This window comes from Microcebus murinus, chromosome 20 (genome assembly GCF_040939455.1).
Source record: "Microcebus murinus isolate Inina chromosome 20, M.murinus_Inina_mat1.0, whole genome shotgun sequence".
NCBI lineage: Eukaryota > Metazoa > Chordata > Mammalia > Primates > Cheirogaleidae > Microcebus > Microcebus murinus.
Window position 1 is genome coordinate 30429448 of NC_134123.1, and position 23761 is coordinate 30453208.

Genomic DNA, 23761 nt, shown 5'->3' on the forward strand with positions numbered 1-23761 from the left:
TCATTGTTATTCTCTCTCCCTGGTGTATCTCCCCCTCTGGCAAGACCAAATCACTCTCCATCTGCCAAGGGATCCCTTAGTTCCATATTCTCTCCCCTCCCACCCTTCAGCCCGCCTCTGTTGCCTCTGCTAGGAACCTGAGCACAGGGACAAGATCAGGGATGCCTTTCCCTTCCAAAATCTATCTTCCAGACTTCACTGATTGCCTGGATTTATACACACACACACACACACACACACACACACACACACACACACACACACACACTCCCCAGTCACCAAAAGAACTGACAGACACTGCAGGCTTCCGAAGAAAACAGTTTTTTCCCCCTGTGAGCTAGAGATTTTGTTATTCTCTGTTCGGTTTGAATTCTGTCAATTATTATCCAATTACTCATCTCTCCAGAGGTGGATTGCATTTAAAAAAAAAAAAAAAAAAAGGTGTGCGTCTGTGGGTATGTGTATGTGTTCTGCATGCAGGGGGTGGGAGGGGAGTGATCAAATAGGAAGTGCCCTGGTATTTATGTTGACGTGCACACGGGTTTAAACTACCCCACTGGGAATATGAGCCTGTATGATTTTCCTTAATCCACGCTCAACCAGAGGGTGCTGGGGCTGCTCTCTCCCCTCCCTTCTTGCCTCTCCGTTCTTATAACTCAGGCTGCCTCCAGCCGGGCTTTGCCCACCGGACTCGCTGGCCGCGGGCGCGTGAAGGTGCAGTCTCTGAGGAGGGGCGATCTCTCCTCTGAGATGGCGTGGCTCTTCCTGGCTGTCCTCGCAGCAGCGCTCGGGGGGACAGTTCTCTGCAAATACAACGGAAGCCCTGGGCTGGTGCAGGGAGCGGTCTGCCTCGCAGGCCTCTGGGGAGGGGTTTACCTGCTCAGTCTGTCCCTCTTCTGCGGCTTGATCCTTTCCTCCTTGACGTGCTTCCTCGTGTATACTTACTTATCTGGCCAAGAACTGTTACCTGCGGAGCAAAAGGCAGTCCTGGTGACAGGTAAGCAGACGGGCGCTGCACTTCTTGTGGAGGGCACGGTCTGAAACTTGCGTTGCTCTAGCGGGACTTTGCCAAATCTGGCTTAAACAGAAAACGCTTGGCATGGGGTAAATGAAAGCGTGTACCCAAGTGTGTGTTTTTCACAACATTGTTCTGGCTCGTTTTCTTTAGGAGGTGTGCTTGACGCGGCTGGTGGTGAGGGGGAAAGGGGAGGATGGCATGCACCCTAGCAATGACTTGGTTAATTTCCCAGGGATAAATGTTAATAAGTGAAACTGCAGCATTTCATCCGTTTTGCCGTGCCCAGGGACGTCCCGTAGATTTCTTTAGGCTTAAATAGAACTTTGTTCTGAGATGAGTGTTCAGCCAGTTTCTGGACCTAGGTATGCAAGAACGCTTACGAGCTCGGTTCTCCTTGTCTCCTTGCTGGTTTTGAAATTTTGAAGGGAATCACTCACCTGGGCTGGAGACGGTGCAGTTTGGCTGGCTACGGTCAAGAACCTGGTGTGCTGTCTGACCCTTTCCTCCTCAAATCTGTCATTAGACCTCTAGTGTTTCTTAATTGGATCAAGTTGGCAGTGTGTCCACAAATCCACTTACTCGTTAGCTGAGCTGCCAGGGTTTCCCCTGCTTTTGTGTTTTTTTTTTCTCCCCTGCAAGTGTGAGATCAAATTAAATTTCTTTGAGTTGTAAAACTGGTTTGTTTGGTTATGAAGTTTTGAGCTTGGGCAGGGCTCTAATTAGGATTACCCAGAATTTTCCTAACTCACAAAGCCCTGCCACGATAAGGATATATCAATTGCCGATCATTTGCTGAGAGATCATTACCTGCCCTCCCCTGACCAACTACTACAACCCGCTGGGGTAAAGGCAAGCATGAGGGGTGGTTGGAAGAAAACCAGGACTTTTTGACTATTTAGAGAGAAATGGACTCTAATGTGACTTCTTCTATTCTGCCTTTTGCTTTACCTCGATCACAAAACTCTTTCTCGTAATGAAACGAAAGTTGGTGCTCGTTTTAAAGTGCCGCGGAAAACAAGCTTCTTTAAATTAATTTTTCAAAAGTTTAAAGGTAGAAAGTGTAGGCAGTTAATGGGATGTTTATCTATATGAATGTGTGATACCTCTTGGACTCATGCGCCCGCCCGGGGAGACTAGATGGGTGTTTCCACCTTTTCAGAATTCTCAGAAGGCTTATCGCCGTGGTGACAGTTGTAATGCAGTCTCGATTGTTCTGTTCTGTGTACAGTAGCAAGCACCCATGAACTTTAGAACAATTCCATGTAAAATTTGCATTTTGCACTTTTCCATTTGTGTGAAGGAAGACAGAACAACTAAGGCACATTAAAACAAAAAGCAATGCCGTAGTTGACACCCCTAGGATCTCCTGGAAGTCCACATATTCCTGGGAAATCAAAAGCAGGAGACGTCTAAGTCTGCAAAATGGGAATACTAAAGCTTCGGATAAACTCAGGCGAGCCTCAGGGTAGCTGAGGAAATGGAAATTCACTGTTGCTTGTTTGTCTTGTCGCCGGTCTTTATGCTCTGCTTGCCAAGAAGCAGGCATGCATGTGTGCTCACAAAAACACACACCCAACCCAGTGATCCCACATTAGGCATCAAAATGTGTTTAGCACCAAGTGAGATGACGGTATCAATTAGGAAACTCGGGCTTGATGACTAATCCCTAAATGAAATGCTTAGCAATTAGCAAGCCTAGAATTAAGACCATTACATATATTTAAAGATGACTGAAATGTCACTTTCAGAGTATTTGTCAATTTTACGAGGAATACCATAGCCTCCGTATCATTTCTAGGGAAGGTTTCAAGACTTTTGTACTAAATGGGGAAATTTAAAATGATTTCATGTAGTTAGACCAGCACTCATTAAAAACTGAGAGCCCACCTTGGGTTTGGAATAACCTCTGGTTCCCGTCGGCTTATATTATAAATTGGTGTGCATTTGGAAGGGGCTGGAGCAGGGGAGAAATGTGGCCAGGTACATCGAAAGCCATAAATATTGTTACCTTATCTGATCATTCAAGGTTTGGAAATTTCTCTTAAAGATATAATCGGAAGTATGGAAAGGGAGCAGAAGCAAAACAAAATAGTGAAGTATCAAAAGCAACGAAAATGGTGATAATTTAAAGCACATCCTCTCGGTGTAACAATGTGCAACCATTGAAAATGACAACCACAAGGACCGTGTCACAACAAGGAGAACTGTTTGAACAAAAGGAAACACACAGGATATCCTAATGTCTGAATAAGTCTGCACTCATGTCAAACAGGCTGTGTGAGAAGCCGTGGTAACATCTGGAAGAAAATAGTTTGCAAATGGTTGCATTAGAGTAATTGGATCCCCCCCGTCCCTGCCGATTTTAAATTTCTCTAATTATTCATATAATAAAAACACTTAAAAGAGAGATAACATTAAATAGCTAAAGTTCATTTTACTTTCTATTTAATTATGGACCAAGGTGAAGGACAGTTATAAAGACAAGGTAAAAAAAAATAACCTTTTGTTCCCTTTAAGTCCTTATTTTCATTTTTCTAAAATGTTCAAATGTCTTTTGCCTCAGAGACAATATAATGACAGTAAGAAGGAAAAGTAAGAAAGCATAGAGTGTGTGAACACATATTTGTCTTCAAGGTGCCTGACACTACAGAGCCCATTTTATTTTCTAGTTTTATTTTTTTTTTTTTTAGGTAACTTGTAAAGGTAACTTGTGTGTGATTCTAAATACATGTTATCTCACACAAGTTACCTTTACAATTCAATTTACTATAGAGAAATTGTTTGGGTTTTATATCTTCAGTTAAATTTTGAACTGAGATTACAATATTGCAACAAAAAAATTTTACATGAATTCAGTACTTTTTTAGCATACCAAATTGAAATACATAGGTTCAAATTTCGGGTTTACGGCAAACAGTCATCAAACACTTAACAGACATTTCTTAAAGTTACCATTTTATTGATACGTGATATTTGCAACTCTGAGCTGTTTCACCAGAACAGCTCTCCTGTGGATATTGCAAAACTGATATGCCATGAAGTTCAAGGCTGTATTGTTAAGCCAAGGACTCATAGTTGCACCATCTGAAAAAGGGTTTGGGGCTGGGCGCGGTGGCTCACGCCTGTAATCCTAGCACTCTGGGAGGCCGAGGCAGGCGGATCGCTCAAGGTCAGGAGTTCGAAACCAGCCTGAGCAAGAGCAAGATTCCGTCTCTACTAAAAATAGAAAGAAATTAATTGGACAACTAAAAATATATAGAAAAAATTAGCCGGGCATGGTGGTGCATGCCTGTAGTCCCAGCTACTCGGGAGGCTGAGGTGGAAGGATTGCTTGAGTCCAGGAGTTGGAGGTTGCTATGAGCTAGGCTGACGCCACAGCACTCCAGCCAGGGCAACAGAGTGAGACTCTGTCTCCAAAAAAAAAAAAAAAAGGGTTTGGCATTTCTGGACCAGAACAATGCACAACATGTGAAGAAGGTAGGAAACATTTTCTCCTCCTTGCTATGGATTTTAAAAAGTTGCATAAGGCCGGGCGCGGTGGCTCATGCCTGTAATCCTAGCACTTTGGGAGGCCGAGGCAGGCGGATTGCTCAAGGTCAGGAGTTCGAAACCAGCCTGAGCGAAACCCCGTCTCTACCAAAAATAGAAAGAAATTAATTGACCAACTAAAAAATATATATACAAAAAATTAGCTGGGCATGGTGGCGCATGCCTGTAGTCCCAGCTACTTGAGAGGCTGAGGCAGTAGGATCACTGAGCCCAGGAGATTTGAGGTTGCTGTGAGCCAGGCTCACGCCACGGCACTCACTCTAGCCTGGGCAACAAAGTGAGACTCTGTCTCAAAAAAAAAAAAAGTTGCATAGTAACTTGGAAATTGTTCCCCAAAACCAACATTATACCTTGGAAAAGTCCAAGGGCAATTAGATGACAATGAATTCGGACCCTAAATTTTTAAAATTAATAGAACTCATGAAATTAAAATGGGTATTAATCAAATCAAAAAAATATTAAGCACCGACTGGTTTAAGAGATTGAAATTTATTAGAGACTCATGATCAATTTCTTTCCACCTTGAAATCAAGGTATAAAAACCTTACTAAGTGCTGGAAAAAAAACAAAAAACAAAACAACAACAAAAAACCTTATTAAGTGCATTCCAAACTTCTACGTAGCACAGGTAGGATTTTCTGTCCGTTGGCACCAAAATAATGTCACATTTCCTCTTGGGAGACAGAAATTCCACATCTGAACATAGAGTAAGTTAGGAAAAAAATGTTGCTTATTTTATTACTATTGGGATTCTGAGGATTACAAATATACTTGCAGTGAACAAAGCAAATTCCTGGCCACGATTGTCAGGTTAGTGACGGCTAACTGCCTTCCTCAACCACTATAAAATTTTAGTATGAAAAGAATTAAAATTACTAAGCTGAACAAATGGGAAAAAGAAATTAAGGGAGTTGTTCAAACCAACGACAAAGTCCTAAATTTGAAATCATTGCAATTGAGAAATTGAAGAAAATAAATGTGCTTCACCCCAACCTCCCAACTCTGAATTTAAATATTCTGTGCAAAAGAGCATCAGGTTTTTGAATAAACATGTAGAGCTTCTTTAAGTTTTAGTGCTCTACCGTTTTCTGCAATTTTATTTCCCTCTCTCCAAGTTTGTTCAAAGTATTTAATAGAATCTCGTATTTCAGCCAGAAGATTTGTGCTTCAAAGATTTACTCAGGAACCCTCTGCATCTATCTATACAGAAACACCTATTAATTTTTTAAATGACCGTAAAATTAATGAGGAGCAGACCAGCATGATTGCATAATAGAATGGGAAAAACTCAAGCACAATAGAATGGGAAAAACTTGGCAGGCAGACAGGCTTGGGTTTGCATCCTGCATCTACCTTGCCCTAGGCTTGGCTCCCCAGAGGCAGTGATTGCTGTGAGGATTTGTGTGAAAGATTTATTAGGAAGGTTTCCAAAGAAGATAGACATGGAAGAGAAGGCCAAGCAAGGGTGTGGCCTCAAGGTAAGTCCTCTGAGAGTCACTGTTGCGTAGTCACCCTGGGCAGGTGTGGGTCACGCATCAGCGCTGCCCCATCCACTGGGGCCAGAGAGCTGTAGTTTTTATGCCTTCACACCTGTCAATCATTAGTAGGAGCAGCCATCCTGCACGCTTATTGGGGGGGAGCGGGTGGAGCTCGCTTATACTCCAGGCGCTCGGGCTCCCTGTGTACACTGGCAAAATGAGCCCTAGCACTCTGGGGCAGCCCTGGGGCAAAGAGTGACAGGCGCTGGGAGTGAACATGCAATAAGGATTGATGCACGCAGAAATGGCAAGGGCATCGGGGAATACATTTGCTACACACCTATTACCAGCTCTGTGAATTTTGGTGCTCGGTTTTTGGGGTTCTGGATGTCTATTTTCTCTTCTGTGAATTGGAAATGCTGCTACGCACACACACACACACACACACACCCCATACTCTTATAGATGGAGTTAGTGTACGGATGAGGGGGAAAGTGAGGGAGGGGCAACTGTGTATTAGGGTGAGGGGGAAGATTGAGGCGTGGTTAGGAAGAACAAAAAGAGAACAGAAAAAATAAAAAGCAGAGGTTGACAAACAGATGGAGACAAAAAACATTCATTGATTCATATAATCAATAAATATGTATTGGGGGCCCGATAGGTGACATACATTTTCCGGAAATAATGGAGGAAGAGAGTTTAAAAGACCACGCAATTATGGTCGAGTGATGGGATGAAAGCTTGCACTTTTTCTTGATCTTGGACCCCCGTCCGCTGAGGCCCCTTCCCCTGCTCTGAGGCTGCAGAACATCCTCCCCGGCCCCTGCTCTGAGCTTGGGAGGAGAGGCACAGGCCACTTTGATTCTCTACCCTGAGGCCTTTCATCCCGGCTCCCCCGGTCTTTTTTAGCCACCTGTGGGTGTCAATTGCCCATTTGGCATCTACTGTGTGCAGGGCATACACACGACGGTCTCGCGGGCCAACGTGGGAGACACAGCCACTTCTCCCCGTGCCTGTGCGCTGGGTACAGGAAGCGCCTCCAAGAGAGTCTCCCACGTGCTGTGGAGCCCGAGTGGGCGCAGGTCCTGTGTGAGAGGCTGGGGAAGGCTGGGCAAAGGAGGGACCTTGTTAAGGATCAAAAAGTAGCTTTCTCGAGGGAACATGAGAGGATATTCCAGGATAATTGGCGAAGTAGCTACTACGCATACAGCTAGCACTCAATAAAGTGTGTTGCATTAGATAATTTTTAATTGAATTTTTTTTTTTTTTTTTGAGACAGAGTCTCGCTTTGTTGCCCAGGCTAGAGTGAGTGCCCTGGCGTCAGCCTAGCTCACAGCAACCTCCAACTCCTGGGCTCAAGCGATCCTCCTGCCTCAGCCTCCCGAGTAGCTGGGACTATAGGCGTGCGCCATCATGCCCGGCTAATTTTTTTTTTCTATATATTTTTAGTTGGCCAATTAATTTCTTTCTATTTTTTTTTTTTTTAGTAGAGATGGGGTCTTGCTCTTGCTCAGGCTGGTTTCGAACTCCTGACCTTGAGCCATCCGCCTGCCTTGGCCTCCCAGAGTGCTACTTTAATTGAATTTTTCAATAGTAGATGCAACAGAGGCTGGATCCGGGAGGGGATGCGAGATCTGTTTTAAGTGAAGATCTTTATTTTGTGCTCGAAATAAAGGGCCCAAGGTGGGCGACGGCCCCCTTCTGGGAGTTATTAAACAGTCCAATGAAGGTTTTAAAGTTCAATGCTCTTGTTATCATCTTGGGATTTGGGCTGCTTTGGATTTTTTTAATTAAAAATTTTAGAAAACAATATACCATGAGTAAGAATCCTTTGGATTTAACATTGGATTAAGTGGATAAACACTGACAGTAGACTAAAAGACTAAGAGAGATAACATCTCTGTGCTGTGGGCTTTATATGCGTCTCGTACTGATTCTCACAGCCCTAACAGCTTATGTCGTGCAAACAAGGACACTATGTGTCCAAAGTCACTGAGCTACTAAGTAGCAGAGGTTGGACTAAACCCAAGTCAGGTCCATCGGCCACCAAAAGCCATCCTCTTAACCACTGTCATTAGTAGTTTATAGCCATTAGTATTAGTCTACAGATGTTACCAGGATATAAAATTTGTCCACTCGGTCAGAAAGTCATATTGAACATGTATTATGTGCACATGACTCCGCTTAATACAGAACTTGGTAATTGATTGGATGCAGAAGATGCTTATGGGGCCACGATGAAAGGAGGGTACCACGGACAGGGATAAGGATGTTTGCAGAAGGTAATGATGTGAGAGGTGGCATATGGACTGAGTTTGAGAGCCATGATGGGGAGTTCAAGCGGAATGCCATTGGCATTTGGAAATACTGAACTAGACTTTGGTTAGATTTGGAGCTAGAGGGGCAATGTGATGGTTGATGTTGCAAGGGAAGAGCTAATTGAGGCATATAATTAAGGACTCAATGCAGTCCTCAGTGAGCCTGTAATCCAATCTATCAGATGCTTTATATATATATGTGCCTATGTGCTTTGCTTTTTTTTTTTTTTTTTTTGAGACAGAGTCTTGCTTTGTTGCCCAGGCTAGAGGGAGTGCCATGGCGTCAGCCTAGCTCACAGCAACCTCAAACTCCTGGGCTCAAGCGATCCTCCTGCCTCAGCCTCCCGAGTAGCTGGGACTACAGGAATGTGCCACCATGCCCGGCCAATTTTTTCTATATATATTAGTTGGCCAATTAATTTCTTTCTATTTATAGTAGAGACTGGGGTCTCACTCTTGCTCAGGCTGGTTTTGAGCTCCTGACTTCGAGCAATCCGCTCGCCTCGGCCTCCTAGAGTGCTAGGATTGCAGGCGTGAGCCACCGTGGCCAGCCACATATGTGCTCTTTTGTCAGGCAGTTTAAACCTCGTCTTAACTCTGTAGGGGGAAGCATGAAAAGGTATGGTTAACCCGAGTAATTTTGTAAATGTCCGGAGGGTGATTTTATTAGGCATTGTAGATGGTGTGTTTTGAACTTCAACTTTCTGTGGCCGTTGGTTGGACACAATAGGATTGTCCCAGTCTGCCCACTTATTTGCTTAGGCAGTTATCTCTGCTGTTCTTTCTGCTGGGGTCATCTGCACGGTAAGGGCAGAGTGACATGGCTGAGCTGTGGGGAGCCCCATTGTTCTGCAGCAACTTAATTGTTGGTTTGCTCTGGTGGAAGCTTTGTGTTGACTTGGTTCTAAGCGTGCTTCTGCTTATCCAGGATGTAGCAAAAACCGAACATCCTCTGGCCCCCACTAGGCTGCCAGAAATGCTTTCCAAGGGTCACTGGTGTCCTCCTAATCACCAGAGGGTGACTTCTACTCCAGCACTGCCAACCTTATTTTCTTTCTTTACATAGCCTCCTTTGCCTTCCAAGATGCTGCATTTCCATGCGTCTCCTTAGTTCTCTGTCCCTTGACTCTTCCGGGTTCTTCTTCCTGCCATTCCCCAAAGATAATCTCTATGGCTCTGTCCTTAGCCCTCTTATTTTGCTACATTCTCCACCATGTACCAAAGTCTCACCTGCTTCTGGGATGTCAACTGTCTCTCTGTGCGAAGACCAGCAAATCTGTAAATCTTTGTTTTCTGTGCACCTGACACTCTTACGGTCTCATGACTTGTATTTTTCTTTTTCTCATTTCAGAATATTATGGGGGTACAACAAACATTTTGGTTACATATAATGCCTTTGCCTTGCTCAAGCCAGGGCTACAAGAGTGATCTTGCCCCATACAGTGTGCTCCCCATCCATTAGTTGAGAGTTATCCACCCCCTCCCACCTGACTGGCACCCAATGAGTGTTACTACCACGTGAGCACCTTAGTGTTGATCAGTTAGTACCAATTTGATGGCGAGTACATATGCTGCTTGTTTTTCCACTCTTGCGATACCTCACTTAGGATGGGTTCAAGCTCTATTCAGGATAATGTAAGAGGTGCTAGTTTACCACTGTTTTCTGTAGTTGAGTAATATTCCATGGTATACATATACCACATTTTATTAATCCACTCATGTATTGATGGGCACTTGGGTTGTTTCCACATCTTTGCAATTGTGAATTGTGCTGCCATAAACATTCGAGTGCAGATGTCTTTATTATAGAATGTCTTTTTTTTTTTTTTCCATTGGGTAGATGCCTAGTAGTGGGATTACTGGATCAAATGGTATTTCTATTATTAGCTATTTGAGGTATCTCCAAATTACTTTCCACAGGGGTTGTACTAGTTTGTAGTCCTACCAGCAGTGTAAGAGTGTTCCAATCTCTCCACATCCATGCCGGCATTTGTTGTCTGGGGACTTTTTGATAAGGCCATTCTCACTGGAGTTAGGTGACATCTCATTGTGGTTTTGATTTGAATTTCCCTAATGATTAGAAATGTTGAGCACTTTTCTATATGTTCACTGGCCATTATCTATCTTCTTTTGAAAAGTTTCTGTTCATGTCCTTTGCCCCTTTATTGATGGGATTCTTTGATTTTTTTTCTTGTTGACTTTCTTAAGTTCTATATAGATTCTTGTTATCGGCCCTTTCTATATAGTTCTATAACTATATAGTTCTATAATTAGTTCTATAGAACTATAATCTATAGATTATAGATTCTATATAGTCTATATAGTTCTATATAGATTCTTGTTATCAGATGTGTAGAAAGCAAATATTTTCTCCCATTCTGTAGGTTGTCTGTTGTGGCTGCTTTTCACTCCCGAGCTTGTTTACCTTTTCGAAAAACCCAACTTTTGGTTTTATGAATCTTCTGTATAGTTGTTTTATTCTCAATTTCATTTAGTTCTGCTCAGATCTTAGTGATTTCTTTTCTTCTGCTAGGTTTAGAAATCCCTGATTATTCTTCACAGCACTCATTTTAGTTTCTTTACAGCACTTACCACAATATATGATGTTCTAGATGTCACACATAAAGTGTCTGTATGCCATACTGGACTATAAACTTTGTGAGCATAGCATGTGCTGTGGACTGAATTGTACCCCCCAAAATTCATCTGTTGAAGCTCTAACCGCCAATGTGATGGTATTAGGAGGTGGGGCCTTTGGGAGGTGATTAGGTTTAGATGAGATAATGAGGGTGGGGATTTGTGATAGAATTAGTGCCCTTATAAGAAGAGATGCCATATGCATTCCAGAACTGGAGAGAAAAAAATTAAAAAATAGGCCGGGCGTGGTGGCTCACGCCTGTAATCCTAGCACTCTGGGAGGCCGAGGCGGGCGGATTGCTCAAGGTCAGGAGTTCAAAACCAGCCTGAGCGAGACCCCGTCTCTACCATAAAAATAGAAAGAAATTAATTGGCCAACTAATATATATAATATAAAAATCAGCTGGGCATGGTGGCTCGTGCCTGTAGTCCCAGCTACTCGGGAGGCTGAGGCAGGAGGATCACTTGAGCCCAGGAGTTTGAGGTTGCTGTGAGCTAGGCTGATGCCACGGCACTCACTCTAGCCTAGGCAAGAAAGCGAGACTCTGTCTCAAAAAAAAAAATTAAAAAAAAAAATTAAAAAATAATAATAATAAAAAGAAGAGATGACAGAAAGCAGTCCCACTTTGTCTCCCTATTCCTATTCCTCTCTGCCATGTGAAGACACAGTTAGAAGGGAGTCATTTGCAGGCCAAGAAAAGAGCCCATGTTGACACCTTGGTCTCAGATTTCTGGCCTCTAGAACAGTGGGAGAATGGATTTCTGTTGTATAAGCCACCCCATCTGTGACATTTTTGTTACAGAAGCCTGAGCTGACCAACAGAGAGGGAGATCACATCTTCTCCCTCACTAGTCTGTCCTCACTGCCTGGCACATACAAGGAGCTCAGTGAACATTTGGCAGATGAATAGATAATAGATATGGAGGTCAGAGATTAGCAAGGTGTAGCAATAACGACTTAGAAAACTTACCTAGAGTACTGACCCACTGGGAACTTTCCATTCTGGGGATTGTCATTAGACTTGGAGATTGTTCTCTGGGGAGTGGCTATGAAACACAGATTCGCTCATGGCTGTGATTCAGGCAACAGACACTGAGGTCAGTTCTCTTGTCTGAAGCAGGGAGCCATTTATTCATTCAACAAATACAGGGTGCCCAGTGTCTACCAGGCACTATCCGAGGTGCTGGAGCTTCAACAGGTAACAAAGCAAACTCTTGCCCTCATTCAGCTTTCATTCTTCTGGGGGCAGCAAACATTTTTAAATGGTAAAAACAATGCAGAAAATTATTGAGATATCTTAGATGAGGTGGTCAGCAGAGTGTCTCCAATATAAGAAGTGCTCAGTAAGTAGTAGCCTTGGATATCTCTCTTATTATTCAAATTATGATTTCCTACAAAGTTAACTGATTTTTTTAGAGCCTAAGTCAGGTTGGGTTACGTTTTTGTTCAAAACTTTCCGAAAACATCTCACTGCACTTTGGAATAAAACTCACAGTCTTCTCCATGTCTTATAGCAGAGTTTCTCAACCTTGGAACTGTTAAAATTTGGGGCCAGATAGTTTTTTGTGGTGGGGTCTGGCCTTTGCATCGTAAGATGTTTAGCAGCTTCCCTGGTCTCTACTCACCAGATGCCAGTAGCACGCCTTAGTTATGACAACCAAAGATGTCTCCAGACGTTGCCGGGTGTCCCCTGGGGTGTAAAATTGTCCCAGTTGAGAACCATTGATTTAAAGGCCCCAAATGAACTGGCCTTGAACTACTGCTCTGATTTACCTATTAATCACTTGCTCATTTATTCTGTTCCAGCTAAAATGGCCTCTTTGCTTTTCCTCTGAGAATCATGTTCCTGAGATCCTTTGCACCAGCCCTGCCCTGAGCCTGGCTCCCCCTTCCCTGGGATAGCTGTTCAGCTGCTACCCACTCAGAGTTGCCTTCCCTGGCCTCCGAACAGAACAGCATCCTGTTCCCCAGTCATTACCGTGTGTCCCCGAAAATAAGACCTACCCATAAAAAAAGCCTTAGCAGGATTTCTAAGCATTTGCGAGATATAAGGCCTACCCCGAAAATAAGCCCTAGTGATGGGCGTGGCTATGCAGCGCATCTGCACAACCCATGCATTTCGTTGCAGAGCGGTAAAGACAACAAACAGCCCTTCTCATCTGTCCCGTGAGAGCTCTATTGTTCGACATGAGAGATTGGGGCCAACGGTTCTAAAGGAAATAGAGTTGCAAGAAATTCAGGATGGAATTCGGGGTTTGGAGAGTTACGACGATGTTCCAGAAGAAGACGGCTTAACTATATTTGAATAAATGTAGATGGTTGTACCGTACTTAAAGAAAATAACACATCCTCTGAAAATAAGCCCTAGGGTGTCTTCTTGAAGAAAAATAAATATAAGGCCCTGTCTTATTTTCGGGGGAACACGGTATTATTCTGCTGCAAAGCAACTCATTCCCACCTGACACCACGTGCAGAGGTTTGTTTATTGAATGGATCGCCCCCTACAGTTGAGTGGTTTTATGTATTGCTGTGTCCCCATGACCTAGGAAAGTGCATGGCACATAATAGGTGCTCAATAAAGGCCCGTGGAAAGCACGAGTTAACAAACAGGCAGAGATGTGCAGGGGGGCATAAGCAGGATATGTGCAAGATGATGAGGAAAACCAGCCTGATTGGAATAGAAGGTATGTTCTGGTGCTGGGAAACACAGGAAGCTTAACTGGATGTGGTCAAATGGTAGAAGCTATTGAAATCCAGGCAGGGCACTTTATCTACTACCTCTGTAGGGCAAGCGGCCACCAGAGTAGGTTCATGAGCAGGGGGAGAGATGTAGCAAGGATGGAGTAGAAGCAGCAGCCTGGATTTAATAAACCTTTGCAATGAAAGCCTGGGCCCAACTAAAAAAAAAAATAACACAGTGTTCTGGGTATGAGTGAGGACGGCGAATAGGTTTCCTCTCTTGTGCCGTCTCTGGTTGGCTAGGAGGGTTGGAGTGAGTAGGTTCTAAGAGAGCTTTGATTGAGCAATGTCCGCAGTGGTGTGACAAGGTGACATGGCCTGGGTGCCACGGATTTGCCATCCTGTTGCAAGGAACTAGGCCCATGGTGATGATTATTAACGAAACAGAAAAGAGAAAACTGTAAACACAGACCTCTTGGATTTCGGAGTAGTGTTTTATTCCAATTTGGCAAGTAGCGTCTTGTACCAGGATATACTAGAAGCAGCCACATGGGGTTCTGGCCATGCACTGGCAAGAATGACATCCCGTCAATCAGGAAGCATCTTTCCCGTGAAAAAAGACTCACGGGGATATTAGTAAGGCTGCTCTTCATAGATAAAACTAGAGATAATGACAGGAAGGCGGAACTCATGCTCCTTGAAATAATAGGGCAATGTGGTTACATCTCTGGGTAGTTTCCCCTTCTTTGTGTTACGTTAATCTTAAGTAAATTTACTTTTTATGTAGTTGCTTAACATGTTTTTACAAGTGTTACTTTGCTTGTAACCTTTCTTGTGAAATATAGGGTTGGAATCTTTCAAAAAAAAAAAAGTGCCACATGACAACATAGGAAAATGAGTAAAAGAAGCCGCCGCAAAGAGGACTGATGCACGATTCCATTTATTTAAAGTAGAAATCGGCAAAACTGATCTCGACTATTAAAAGTTAGGCTAATGGTGACCTATGAGGGCTGGGGACGGTTGGAAGGAGGCACAAGGGAAGTGTCTGGTGAGCCAGTCACGTTCTGTGTCTCGATGTGACTGCTGGTTGCACAAGTGGATTCACTCTGAAAATTCTCCAGGCTGTACACGCACACTTTGGGTTCTTTTATGTATGTATATGTACTCTAATAAAAAGTTTTAAAATAACTCAGTTTCTCTATAATGCACATAGCAGATTGGTAGTCTCAAAAGTGTAGCTGCCTTAAATAACTCTATTAGGTGAAATACACACCGGCCATTGATTCGCAAAGGTTGACTATATTCAGAGGGGACATGGGGGGGGTAGGACAGACAGACAGACAGACAGACAAGTGCCTTAGAATCCGGTGGAGGTCCCATATATGTTTTATAGGTTCTATATGTATTCTATATATAGGTTTTATATACGTTATCTCATTTCATGCCCAAGATCTCAAGGTAAAGGAGATCGCTTTTCAAAATAGATTTTATTTTTCAGAGCAATTTTAGAGTTATAGAAAAATGAGGACCTGGGTATGGTGGCTCCCGTCTGTCATCCTAGCACTCTGGGCAGCCAAGGCGGGAGGATCGCTTGATCTCAGGAGTTGGAACCCAGCCTGGGCAAGAAGAGCCAGACCCCATCTCTACTCTTGTTATTCAAGAGGCACTGGACGCTTTTTATATTCCTTCTGAAGTTTGATTTCTTCATCTATACCATGGGGGAAAAAAAAAAAATATATATATATTGCAGTAGCCAACTAAAAGCTCCAAACAGCCAAAGCTAGAAGAATCTGAGCAATAAGGTAGATAAAATAGTATTGGATTATAACCCGAAGTATAAAATCAATATTCATGGGTCCACACTGATAGACACAACTGAATAAATTAACATGTGAGGGAGAAGAGACAAATCTCCCATGCAGAATTCCAAGGAATTAGGTAGACACCCCACCCGAGAGGAGGTGGAGCAAAACCCCTCACGTAGGCGTGGGCTGCGCACAGCGACTTCCTTTGGAAGCATCCAGTGGTGTGTAAAGTGGGGGAAAAGAGTAACTGTTTAGTGCAGGAACCTGACAAACACTGCTTCGTCCAGGTGCTCAAGGTCAGCATCAGGAGTCATAAATCACGTTGATCGTGTGCAGCCTCGATATAATGTGATGACAATGGCCCTTTACCTCTGTGACCTTCTTCCCGCAAACCCATAACCCCAGTCTAATCAGGAGAAAAACATCAAGCAAATTCTAATAAAAGGGACATTCTACAAAATACTCAACTCCTTAAATACTCCTGAAAACCATCAAGGATATCCAAATCAAGGAAAAGTCTGAGAAACTGTCACAGCCAAAAGGAACTGGCGGATACAGGGTGATTAAATGCAATGTGGTGTGCTAAACGGAAAAAGGACATTAGGTAAAGAGTAATGACAATTGGATAAAGTACAAATTTAGTTAATAATAATGTATCAATGTTGGTTCATTAACTGTAGAAAATGTAACATGCAGCTCCTAATATTGGTCCCTACTGTGTGCAACTACCCTCCCTAGGTCCCCCCCCCTCCGCTCCAGGTGCTGACAGCTGCAATGCATATTAGCACTGAAAGAATGTGCAAATGTGCTTTAGAAAGAGCAAATCTGGGGTTGAGAGCTGGCCCTATCACATCCTTGCTGCACAGCCTTGGACAGATATTTAATCTTTGGGTATCTTAGTTGCACATCTTAACACAGGAATAGCAAGCAAATGGGAGAAATATTTATAAAGGTTATGCGCTAGGAAAATGCATTCATTTCCATTAAAAAATTGACATGAGGCCGGGCGCGGTGGCTCACGCCTGTAATCCTAGCTCTTGGGAGGCCGAGGCGGGCGGATTGCTCAAGGTCAGGAGTTCAAAACCAGCCTGAGCAAGAGCAAGACCCCGTCTCTACTATAAATAGAAAGAAATTAATTGGCCAACTGATATATATATAAAAAATTAGCCGGGCATGGTGGCACATGCCTGTAGTCCCAGCTACTCGGGAGGCTGAGGCAGAAGGATCGCTCGAGCCCAGGAGTTTGAGGTTGCTGTGAGCTAGGCTGACGCCATGGCACTCATTCTAGCCTGGACAACAAAGCGAGACTCTGTCTCAAAAAAAAAAAAAAAAAAAAAATTGACATGAGGCTGGGCGCCGTGGCTCATGCCTGTAATCCTAGCACTCTGGGAGGCCGAGGCAGGAGGATCACTTGAGCTCAGGAGTTTGAGACCAGCCCGAGCAAGAGCGAGACCCCGTGTCTACTAAAAATAGAAAAATTAGTGGCGTGGCACGCACCTGTAGTCCCAGCCACTTGGGAGGCTGAGACAAAAGGATCGCTTGAGCTCAGGAGTTCTGAGGTTGCAGAGCTATGATGACACCACTGTACTCTATCCAGGGCAACAGAGGAAGATTCTGTCTCCAAAAAAAAAAAAAAATGGACATGAAAGATCTAGTTATTTCCCAGAGCTTGCCACCCCCAGTTACTATTCTTTAAGTTAGCTGAAGGCAAAGGAGGAGGGATGTCAAGTATTTTCTCTTCCTGGATTAGGAGCTCAGCCTTGTTTGGGCCTGAAGGGAGTCTTAAGTGTGCTTGAGTTTTATTTTATTTACTCATCATTTTATTGTACCTTTATCTGTTTTGTGGGAAAGAAGTAGTGTCAACATGCAGGTGGCAATCTGATGGATTGCCTAAGTCACAAACAAAGGGGAAGGGAAAGTCCTTTAGCCATTAGTTTCCCACAGGCTTCCAACCAGATAAACAACTCCTTATCCAGATGACTTTCCGAAGTGGGAGAATGTACACCAGCAGCCTTGGGAGCAAAGGGCTACAGGCTCAAGGCAGGTCACATTAGCGAGGGACATGGGTGGTGGAAACCTGGGAGTCTACTGTTAAGCCCCATCTGAGTGGCAGCCACTGGGGTCCTCAGCCTCAGCTCATGGGTCCCTTGTGGGAACGTGGGCCTGAAGTTGGCCCATCTCCTGGTTAATCAAGAGAAACTATTGGTCTGGATTTTCAGGTGAAATCTCCCGATTCTGAATAGTAGCTCAAATTTTTTACAAAATACGTTGCATGGGCCAAATGAAATGCACATTCAGACTGCATCCTCTTACCGATGCATACGTAGTAGGTCCTCAATTTGTGTTTGTCCATTCCACCCGTAGAAGTAGAGTTCCACTACGAGAAAGGGCCTTGGTGCCTCTGAAGGTGTTGGCCCCATAAGTACCTCTGCTTTAAGCTGCTGTCAGTTGAAGATATTATTGGCCAAGGGGGTGCTCAGAGGAGCTTTAGGGACAGGGTCTGGGAGAGATGGGACCACTGGCAGAAAGCAGAGCTGTGGTCCTTGGCTGAATTGTCATGGTGGTTAGAAAAGCTTTGATAACATTTTGACAGGAGAACTGAACTGAAAATCCTTTTGGTTCCAGAATCTAGAAATACCTAGAAAGGAGTAGAGTGGATTAAAAAAGAAGTTACCATTTGCTCAATAAATACCTGAACAGCAAATGCTATGTGCCAGACCCTGCAAGATCCAATTACTTTAATAGATCGAATTATTTAATCCTTCTAAAAATCCTATGATGTAGGTCCTAGTATCACCTCATTTTATAGATAAGGAAACTGAGGCACAGAGAGGTTAAGTGACTGACCAAAGTCACACAGCTGGTAACTGACAGAGCTGGGATTGGAACCTGGGTATCCTGGCTGCAGAATCCAGGTTCTCATCATTTCTCTCGGCTGCATTTTAATAGGGAGAATTTAATCTAGTAATAAAAAATTATGGTTTTGAATACTATGTAGAAATATGTGAAACTGGCTTCTATAACATTAATTTAAAATTAGTTGTCAAATTATATGTGTATTATAATTGGTAAAGAACAATATGGAGGAAAAAAGACTAGAAGAAAAAAAACATGAAAGGCATGCTAGATTGGTGAAGTTATGGGTAATGTCTTTTTTTCCTGATCTCATTGTTGACCATGAGGTTTTAATATTTGTATGATGTTTTAATAATGGCTAGAAACCATTTACAGGTTTGTAAATTCTTACCCTTTCTTGTGTCTAAGAGCATATGCATCCCATAACCCAGTCCTGTATTTACAGGGTGGGTGTGTTTCATTCAAGGAACCTGGAGAATTCTGAAACTTGGATTATTCACAATTTGCCTAATTTTAAAACTTGAGTCAACAAGGGATGGGTCACCAGTTAATATGCGCCCCCATGTGGCAGTAGCAAAAATACACTTTGAAACTACAGTATACAATTCTTCACTCTTTAAAATTCAAGATGATTCACATTGTTTCCATTTGGCACATACATTGAGACTTTGTTAATATTTTTAGAATTAACTGCTATTTTAAATTCACTCCAATCCTTCACAGATGGGACTCTAAACACTCATCGCTTGCTCTAAGCGGATGCGTTTCCAGGCCGCTAGAGTGAGAATGAGCTCAAAGGGCACATCTTAAAACCAACCTCAGCATTTTCTCTGCCACGTCAAGCACTGACTCTGAACAAGGTGCCCTCAATAGTAGTGACAGACGACCCTCTTCAGGTTCTTAAGGCACTCACATTCCAGTGCCTTCCTAAATGCTCATTCATCTAACATACACCTTTTATTGACCACCTACCATGTGCTAAGCCCTGTGCTCTGGAGGATTTGAATACTTTATACCCAGATGGGTTTTTTTTCTTATTTTATTTTTGTTATTTTTTTAATTTTAGCGTATTATAGGGGTACAAGTGTTAAGGTTACATATATTGCCCATTCCCCCCTCCCTCCTCGAGTAAGAGCTTCAAGCGTGTCCATCCCCCAAACGTCGCACATCTTACTCATTGTGGTTGTATACACCCATCCCCTCCGTCCCCCCTCCCACCCTCCCAACACCCAATAAATGTTACTCCTATGTGTCCACTTAGGTGTTGATCCGTTAATACCAATTTGCTTATGTTAATACCCAGATGTTTATATCCCAAATCCTGCCTGGTTCCACACTACCTCTGCTGTATTCTAGCTGAATGACTAAACTCTTCTGGGCCTCAGTTTTCCTCCTCTGTAGACTGACAGGTAAAACTACTTACCTCCCAGGGTGGTTGGCAGGAATCCATGAGTAAATACACGTGGGGCTGGCTGCAGCTTGGTAAGCATGTGAGCAATGCTAGTATGCTCTGTTGGGTAACTCTTATGAAACCCTTCTGCCTTCTCACGAAGGCCCTGGCCTTGTTTCTGGGTTTCTGGAGTACACAGAGGTTATCGTATCTCCACAGGGAGTGCCTCCCCAGCCACATACTTTCTCAAGGCCCTCTGACCCCTGCAAAGCCTCCCGGACTTCACAGATACTAGGGCAGCACGGCCTGGTCTCTGATAACACAAGTCAGAAGTAACATCTCGTCAAGAGCTACAGCCCTGAGAACAGCCACTTGCAACATGCCTGGTCTTGCACAAGATGCTCTATCCTGTTTGCGCCGCAGGTCAGCTTAGGAAGGGGGCATTATGATAACCTTACTTTCCATGTGAGGAAATGGAGACTGCACACGGTCATATGTCACCTTCCCCAAAGTTCGTAAGTGGAAGAGGCAGAATCAGGAGGTCTGAGTCTTCACCAAGAGATTCGGCGGGCTGAGGTTAGAGGCACACTCCCCATCTACCGATATTGTGCTTGTAAAGGAAGACACAGTTTTATTTTTTAGAAAAATAACCTCTATGGTAATTACTTGGAATAGGCACTGTTAAGCACCTCGCAAATAGTAACGGATGTAGTTACCATGATTAAGCCCATTTTACAGATAAGGAAGCCGAGGCAAAGAGAGGTGAATTAACCTCTCCGGGGTTACGCAGGTAGGGATAGACCACAATTTTTAATCCATTCATCAGTGGACAGGCATTTTGTTAGTTTCCTTTTTTTCTGCTATTATGGAAAACGTTTCTATGAACATTGGTGTACAGGTTTTTGTGTGGACATACGTTTTAATTTCTCTTGACTATATACCTAGGAATGGAGTTGCTAAGTCATCTGGTGGCACTGTGTAACCTTTTGAAGAAATGCCAGACTGTTTTCCAAAGCAGCAGTAACTAGTTTGTCTATAATAAGTAAAAAAGATGAAGTTTAGGCAAGACACTCAAACTAACTTGAGAAAGAAGGAGGATCATTATGAGGATGTGGGGTGTCTTGAGGCGCACGCGTGAAGGAGGTCACTTGTTGGGGTCTCCCCAAAACCGGGATGCTGCCATGAGCCAAGAAGGTGGCTCTCCTACTCTGGCTGATACTTCCTGATTTGAGACTCTGCTCGTATTTGTGGCTTTGCCTCTTATTATTCTTCGGAAGGACTTGGCCTATATCTCCTTGCGCATGATGGAAAGCAGAACCCTCTCCCCCCATTAGCTCTTGAGTTTAATATCCTCCTGGGTCAAACAGTCATGAAGATTGCATGACATCTTGCAGCCAGAATTCCACATTTCTGAGAGGAAAAAGCTGGTTGATCCTGGTCCAATCAGCCACAGTCAAAGGGTAGAGTTATATAGGACAATTATAACCTTAAGTACTCCTATGGGGAAGAGGCAGCCGTCAGCATCACGGGTGGATGCACACACACAGAAGCCATAGAATATACCCAAGTATTTGTGGGATGCAAGGCCAGAAGGGCTGGAAAGAGCACAGTTCATGTTCTTCATCTGAATTTGGGGAGCAGACGATGGACTCCAGGTTTGAATGCAGGTGACAGTTTGCATCCCTCCGTGGTCTGCAGCTTCAAGTAGGTGGATGACCTTTTCTCACCTGCCTCAGCTACTTGGAGAGCAGCAGATGCCTTGGTTGGGTATTTATGTGCTACTTAGAGCTGGGGCCGTGGCCTTCGTCTCTGCACTGCAGAATGGTTCTCTCTGTGCAACGAGAACTTTCTGGCATGCTGACATGACACAAGGGGAATTAGGAACTTTAAAATCCATGGCCTTGTCATGTCCAGCTATGTCAATAAGAAGGCAGAGCACCGGGCGTGGCTCACACCTGTAATCCTAGCATTCTGGGAGGCCCAGGAAGGTGGATTGTTTGAGCTCGGGAGTTCGAGACCAGCCTGAGCAAGAACGAGACCCCGTCTCTACCAAACATAGAAAGAAGTTAATTGGACAGCTAAAAATATACAGAAAAATATTAGCCAGGCACGGTGGCACATGCTTGTAGTCCCAGCTACTTGGGAGGCTGAGGCAGGAGGATTGCTTGAGCTCAGGGGTTTGAGGTTGCTGTGAGCTAGGCTGACGTCACGGCACTCACTCTAGCCTGGGCTCTAGCCTGAGACTCTGTCTCAAAAAAAAAAAAAAAAAAGGGCAGAAGCACAGGTGTCATGCATCACAACATGGGAGGGGCTCTCTGTGCAATGCCTGGCCTCACCTAGCATCCTGTGGATACCCAAGCTCCAGGCACACTTTTCATTCCAATCTGGTTCTAAGTTAGTTATTTCCAGGTTAATTCATATCCTTCCTTGAGGACCACAAGGTGATCATTGTGGAGCTGGCTTCTTCATTCCTCCCTTCTCTGCTCACACAGATAAAGGAGAAGGTGGCTGGTCCAGTATGATGGAGAGCCGTGGACTTGGATTTAGGATCTAATGAAGAGCCCAGGTCCATCCTTACCATCTCTGAGACCTCGGCCTCTCTCGTTTTCAGTTTTCTTATCTGTACAAGGGAGAGATAATCTCTACTGCAGACACTGGGGAATAATTTTATAAGACAGACTTGACCACCAAGGGATATTTAGGGGATTCCAGGGAGAGGCTGCACAGCATTGTGTCTGGTATCTGGCCTCAGCCCTGTAGACCCAGAAGTTGGATTTGTCCAGCAACAGGTCCATTTCTTTGGGGAAAAGCCCCTTTTTGCTGGGCTCAAAAAACATTATCCACATACATTATTCTATATTAGAACCAGAATTCGAATGAATTAGGCACCCTTGTGTCTGCCTTGATTGATGCCATCTCCTCCTCTGGCCAGGCCTGGGTGGGAGAAGAGACCAGGTACATGCAGGGGCTAGTTGCTAGGTACTGACACACATGGGGATTTAAGAAGGAAGGAGATGGAACAAAAGTTAAATGCAATCGATGATGGCAGCCAGATGCATCTATTTCGTAACAGGGGTGTCAGAAGAACAGGGTGCCCATACCTTTGGCTCGCTCTCAGGCAGTGTCTGCAGATGCCAGCTCTGCTGGCCTCTCTCCTGCACCTTTTCCTATACTTACGGGGCTGGCCAATCTCCATTATAATTGGCATGGCCTTTGAAAAAAGAAATTACGCAAGAACACTAATGACTTTCCTGTAGCAAAAGTGGAAAACATTCCAAGACAAAGCCCCCTTCATTCTGCTTCTCCTCTGAGGGGGAACGACTGTTACCGTTTTAGTGCCTCTCCTTCCAAATTCTCTCCTGTACATTTCTATACATAGGTAGATATAGAATTGGCTCCCCTTCTTTTTTAATTTGCATTAAATTGGATTCTATTAATACGTGTTATACTGTAACTTGTTTTGCTGCATAAAGCATCTTGGAGCAATATCCATGTCAGTTTGTATAGTACTATCCTATTTTTTTAAATTGCTGTGTCATTTTCCACTGTATGTACCTTAATTTATGTAACCATTCTCCAATTCATGGGCATTTAGGTTAATTTCTTCCTCTGCTATTATATGCAGTGCTATAAAGAACATTATTTATGTGTCTCTGAATATATTTGAGTACTTCCTTAGGATGCTGAGATTTTTTTGGGTCAAAGGATTTGCACATTTAAAGTGGTGGTCGATCTTAGTCCTCTAGGCATTTACTGACAGTGCATGTAACTCTTCTGGCCAGATTCCAGGCAGGTGTCATTAGCCTGCAAGTCAGATCTCCAAGCTGATCCTTGAGTTGATTCTCTGCATACACTTTGGTTTTCCCCATCACCCAATTCTTCGCAGGGAAATGCCTGACTATAGCCTCTGAAAACCGATAAGAGAGATCCCTCAAGGCTTACAGGGCAGATCTCATGACATAGCCAACATGAAACGATTTCTCATCATTAAATCTGCAGAGACATGTCAACTGTTATGCCTATATTAAGG

General features: G+C 43.7%; 1 protein-coding gene across 1 annotated transcript in view; it reads left to right on the top strand.

Moving 5' to 3' along the window:
• The first annotated feature begins 510 nt into the window (after nucleotides 1–510).
• Nucleotides 511–23761, top strand: part of HSD17B2 (hydroxysteroid 17-beta dehydrogenase 2) — a 43715-nt gene continuing 20464 nt past the window's right edge. Inside the window, exon 1 of the mRNA XM_012743290.3 lies at nucleotides 511–997. Coding sequence (XP_012598744.2) covers nucleotides 751–997 — 247 coding nt within the window. The 5' untranslated portion in view covers nucleotides 511–750. The remainder of the gene's footprint in view (nucleotides 998–23761) is intronic.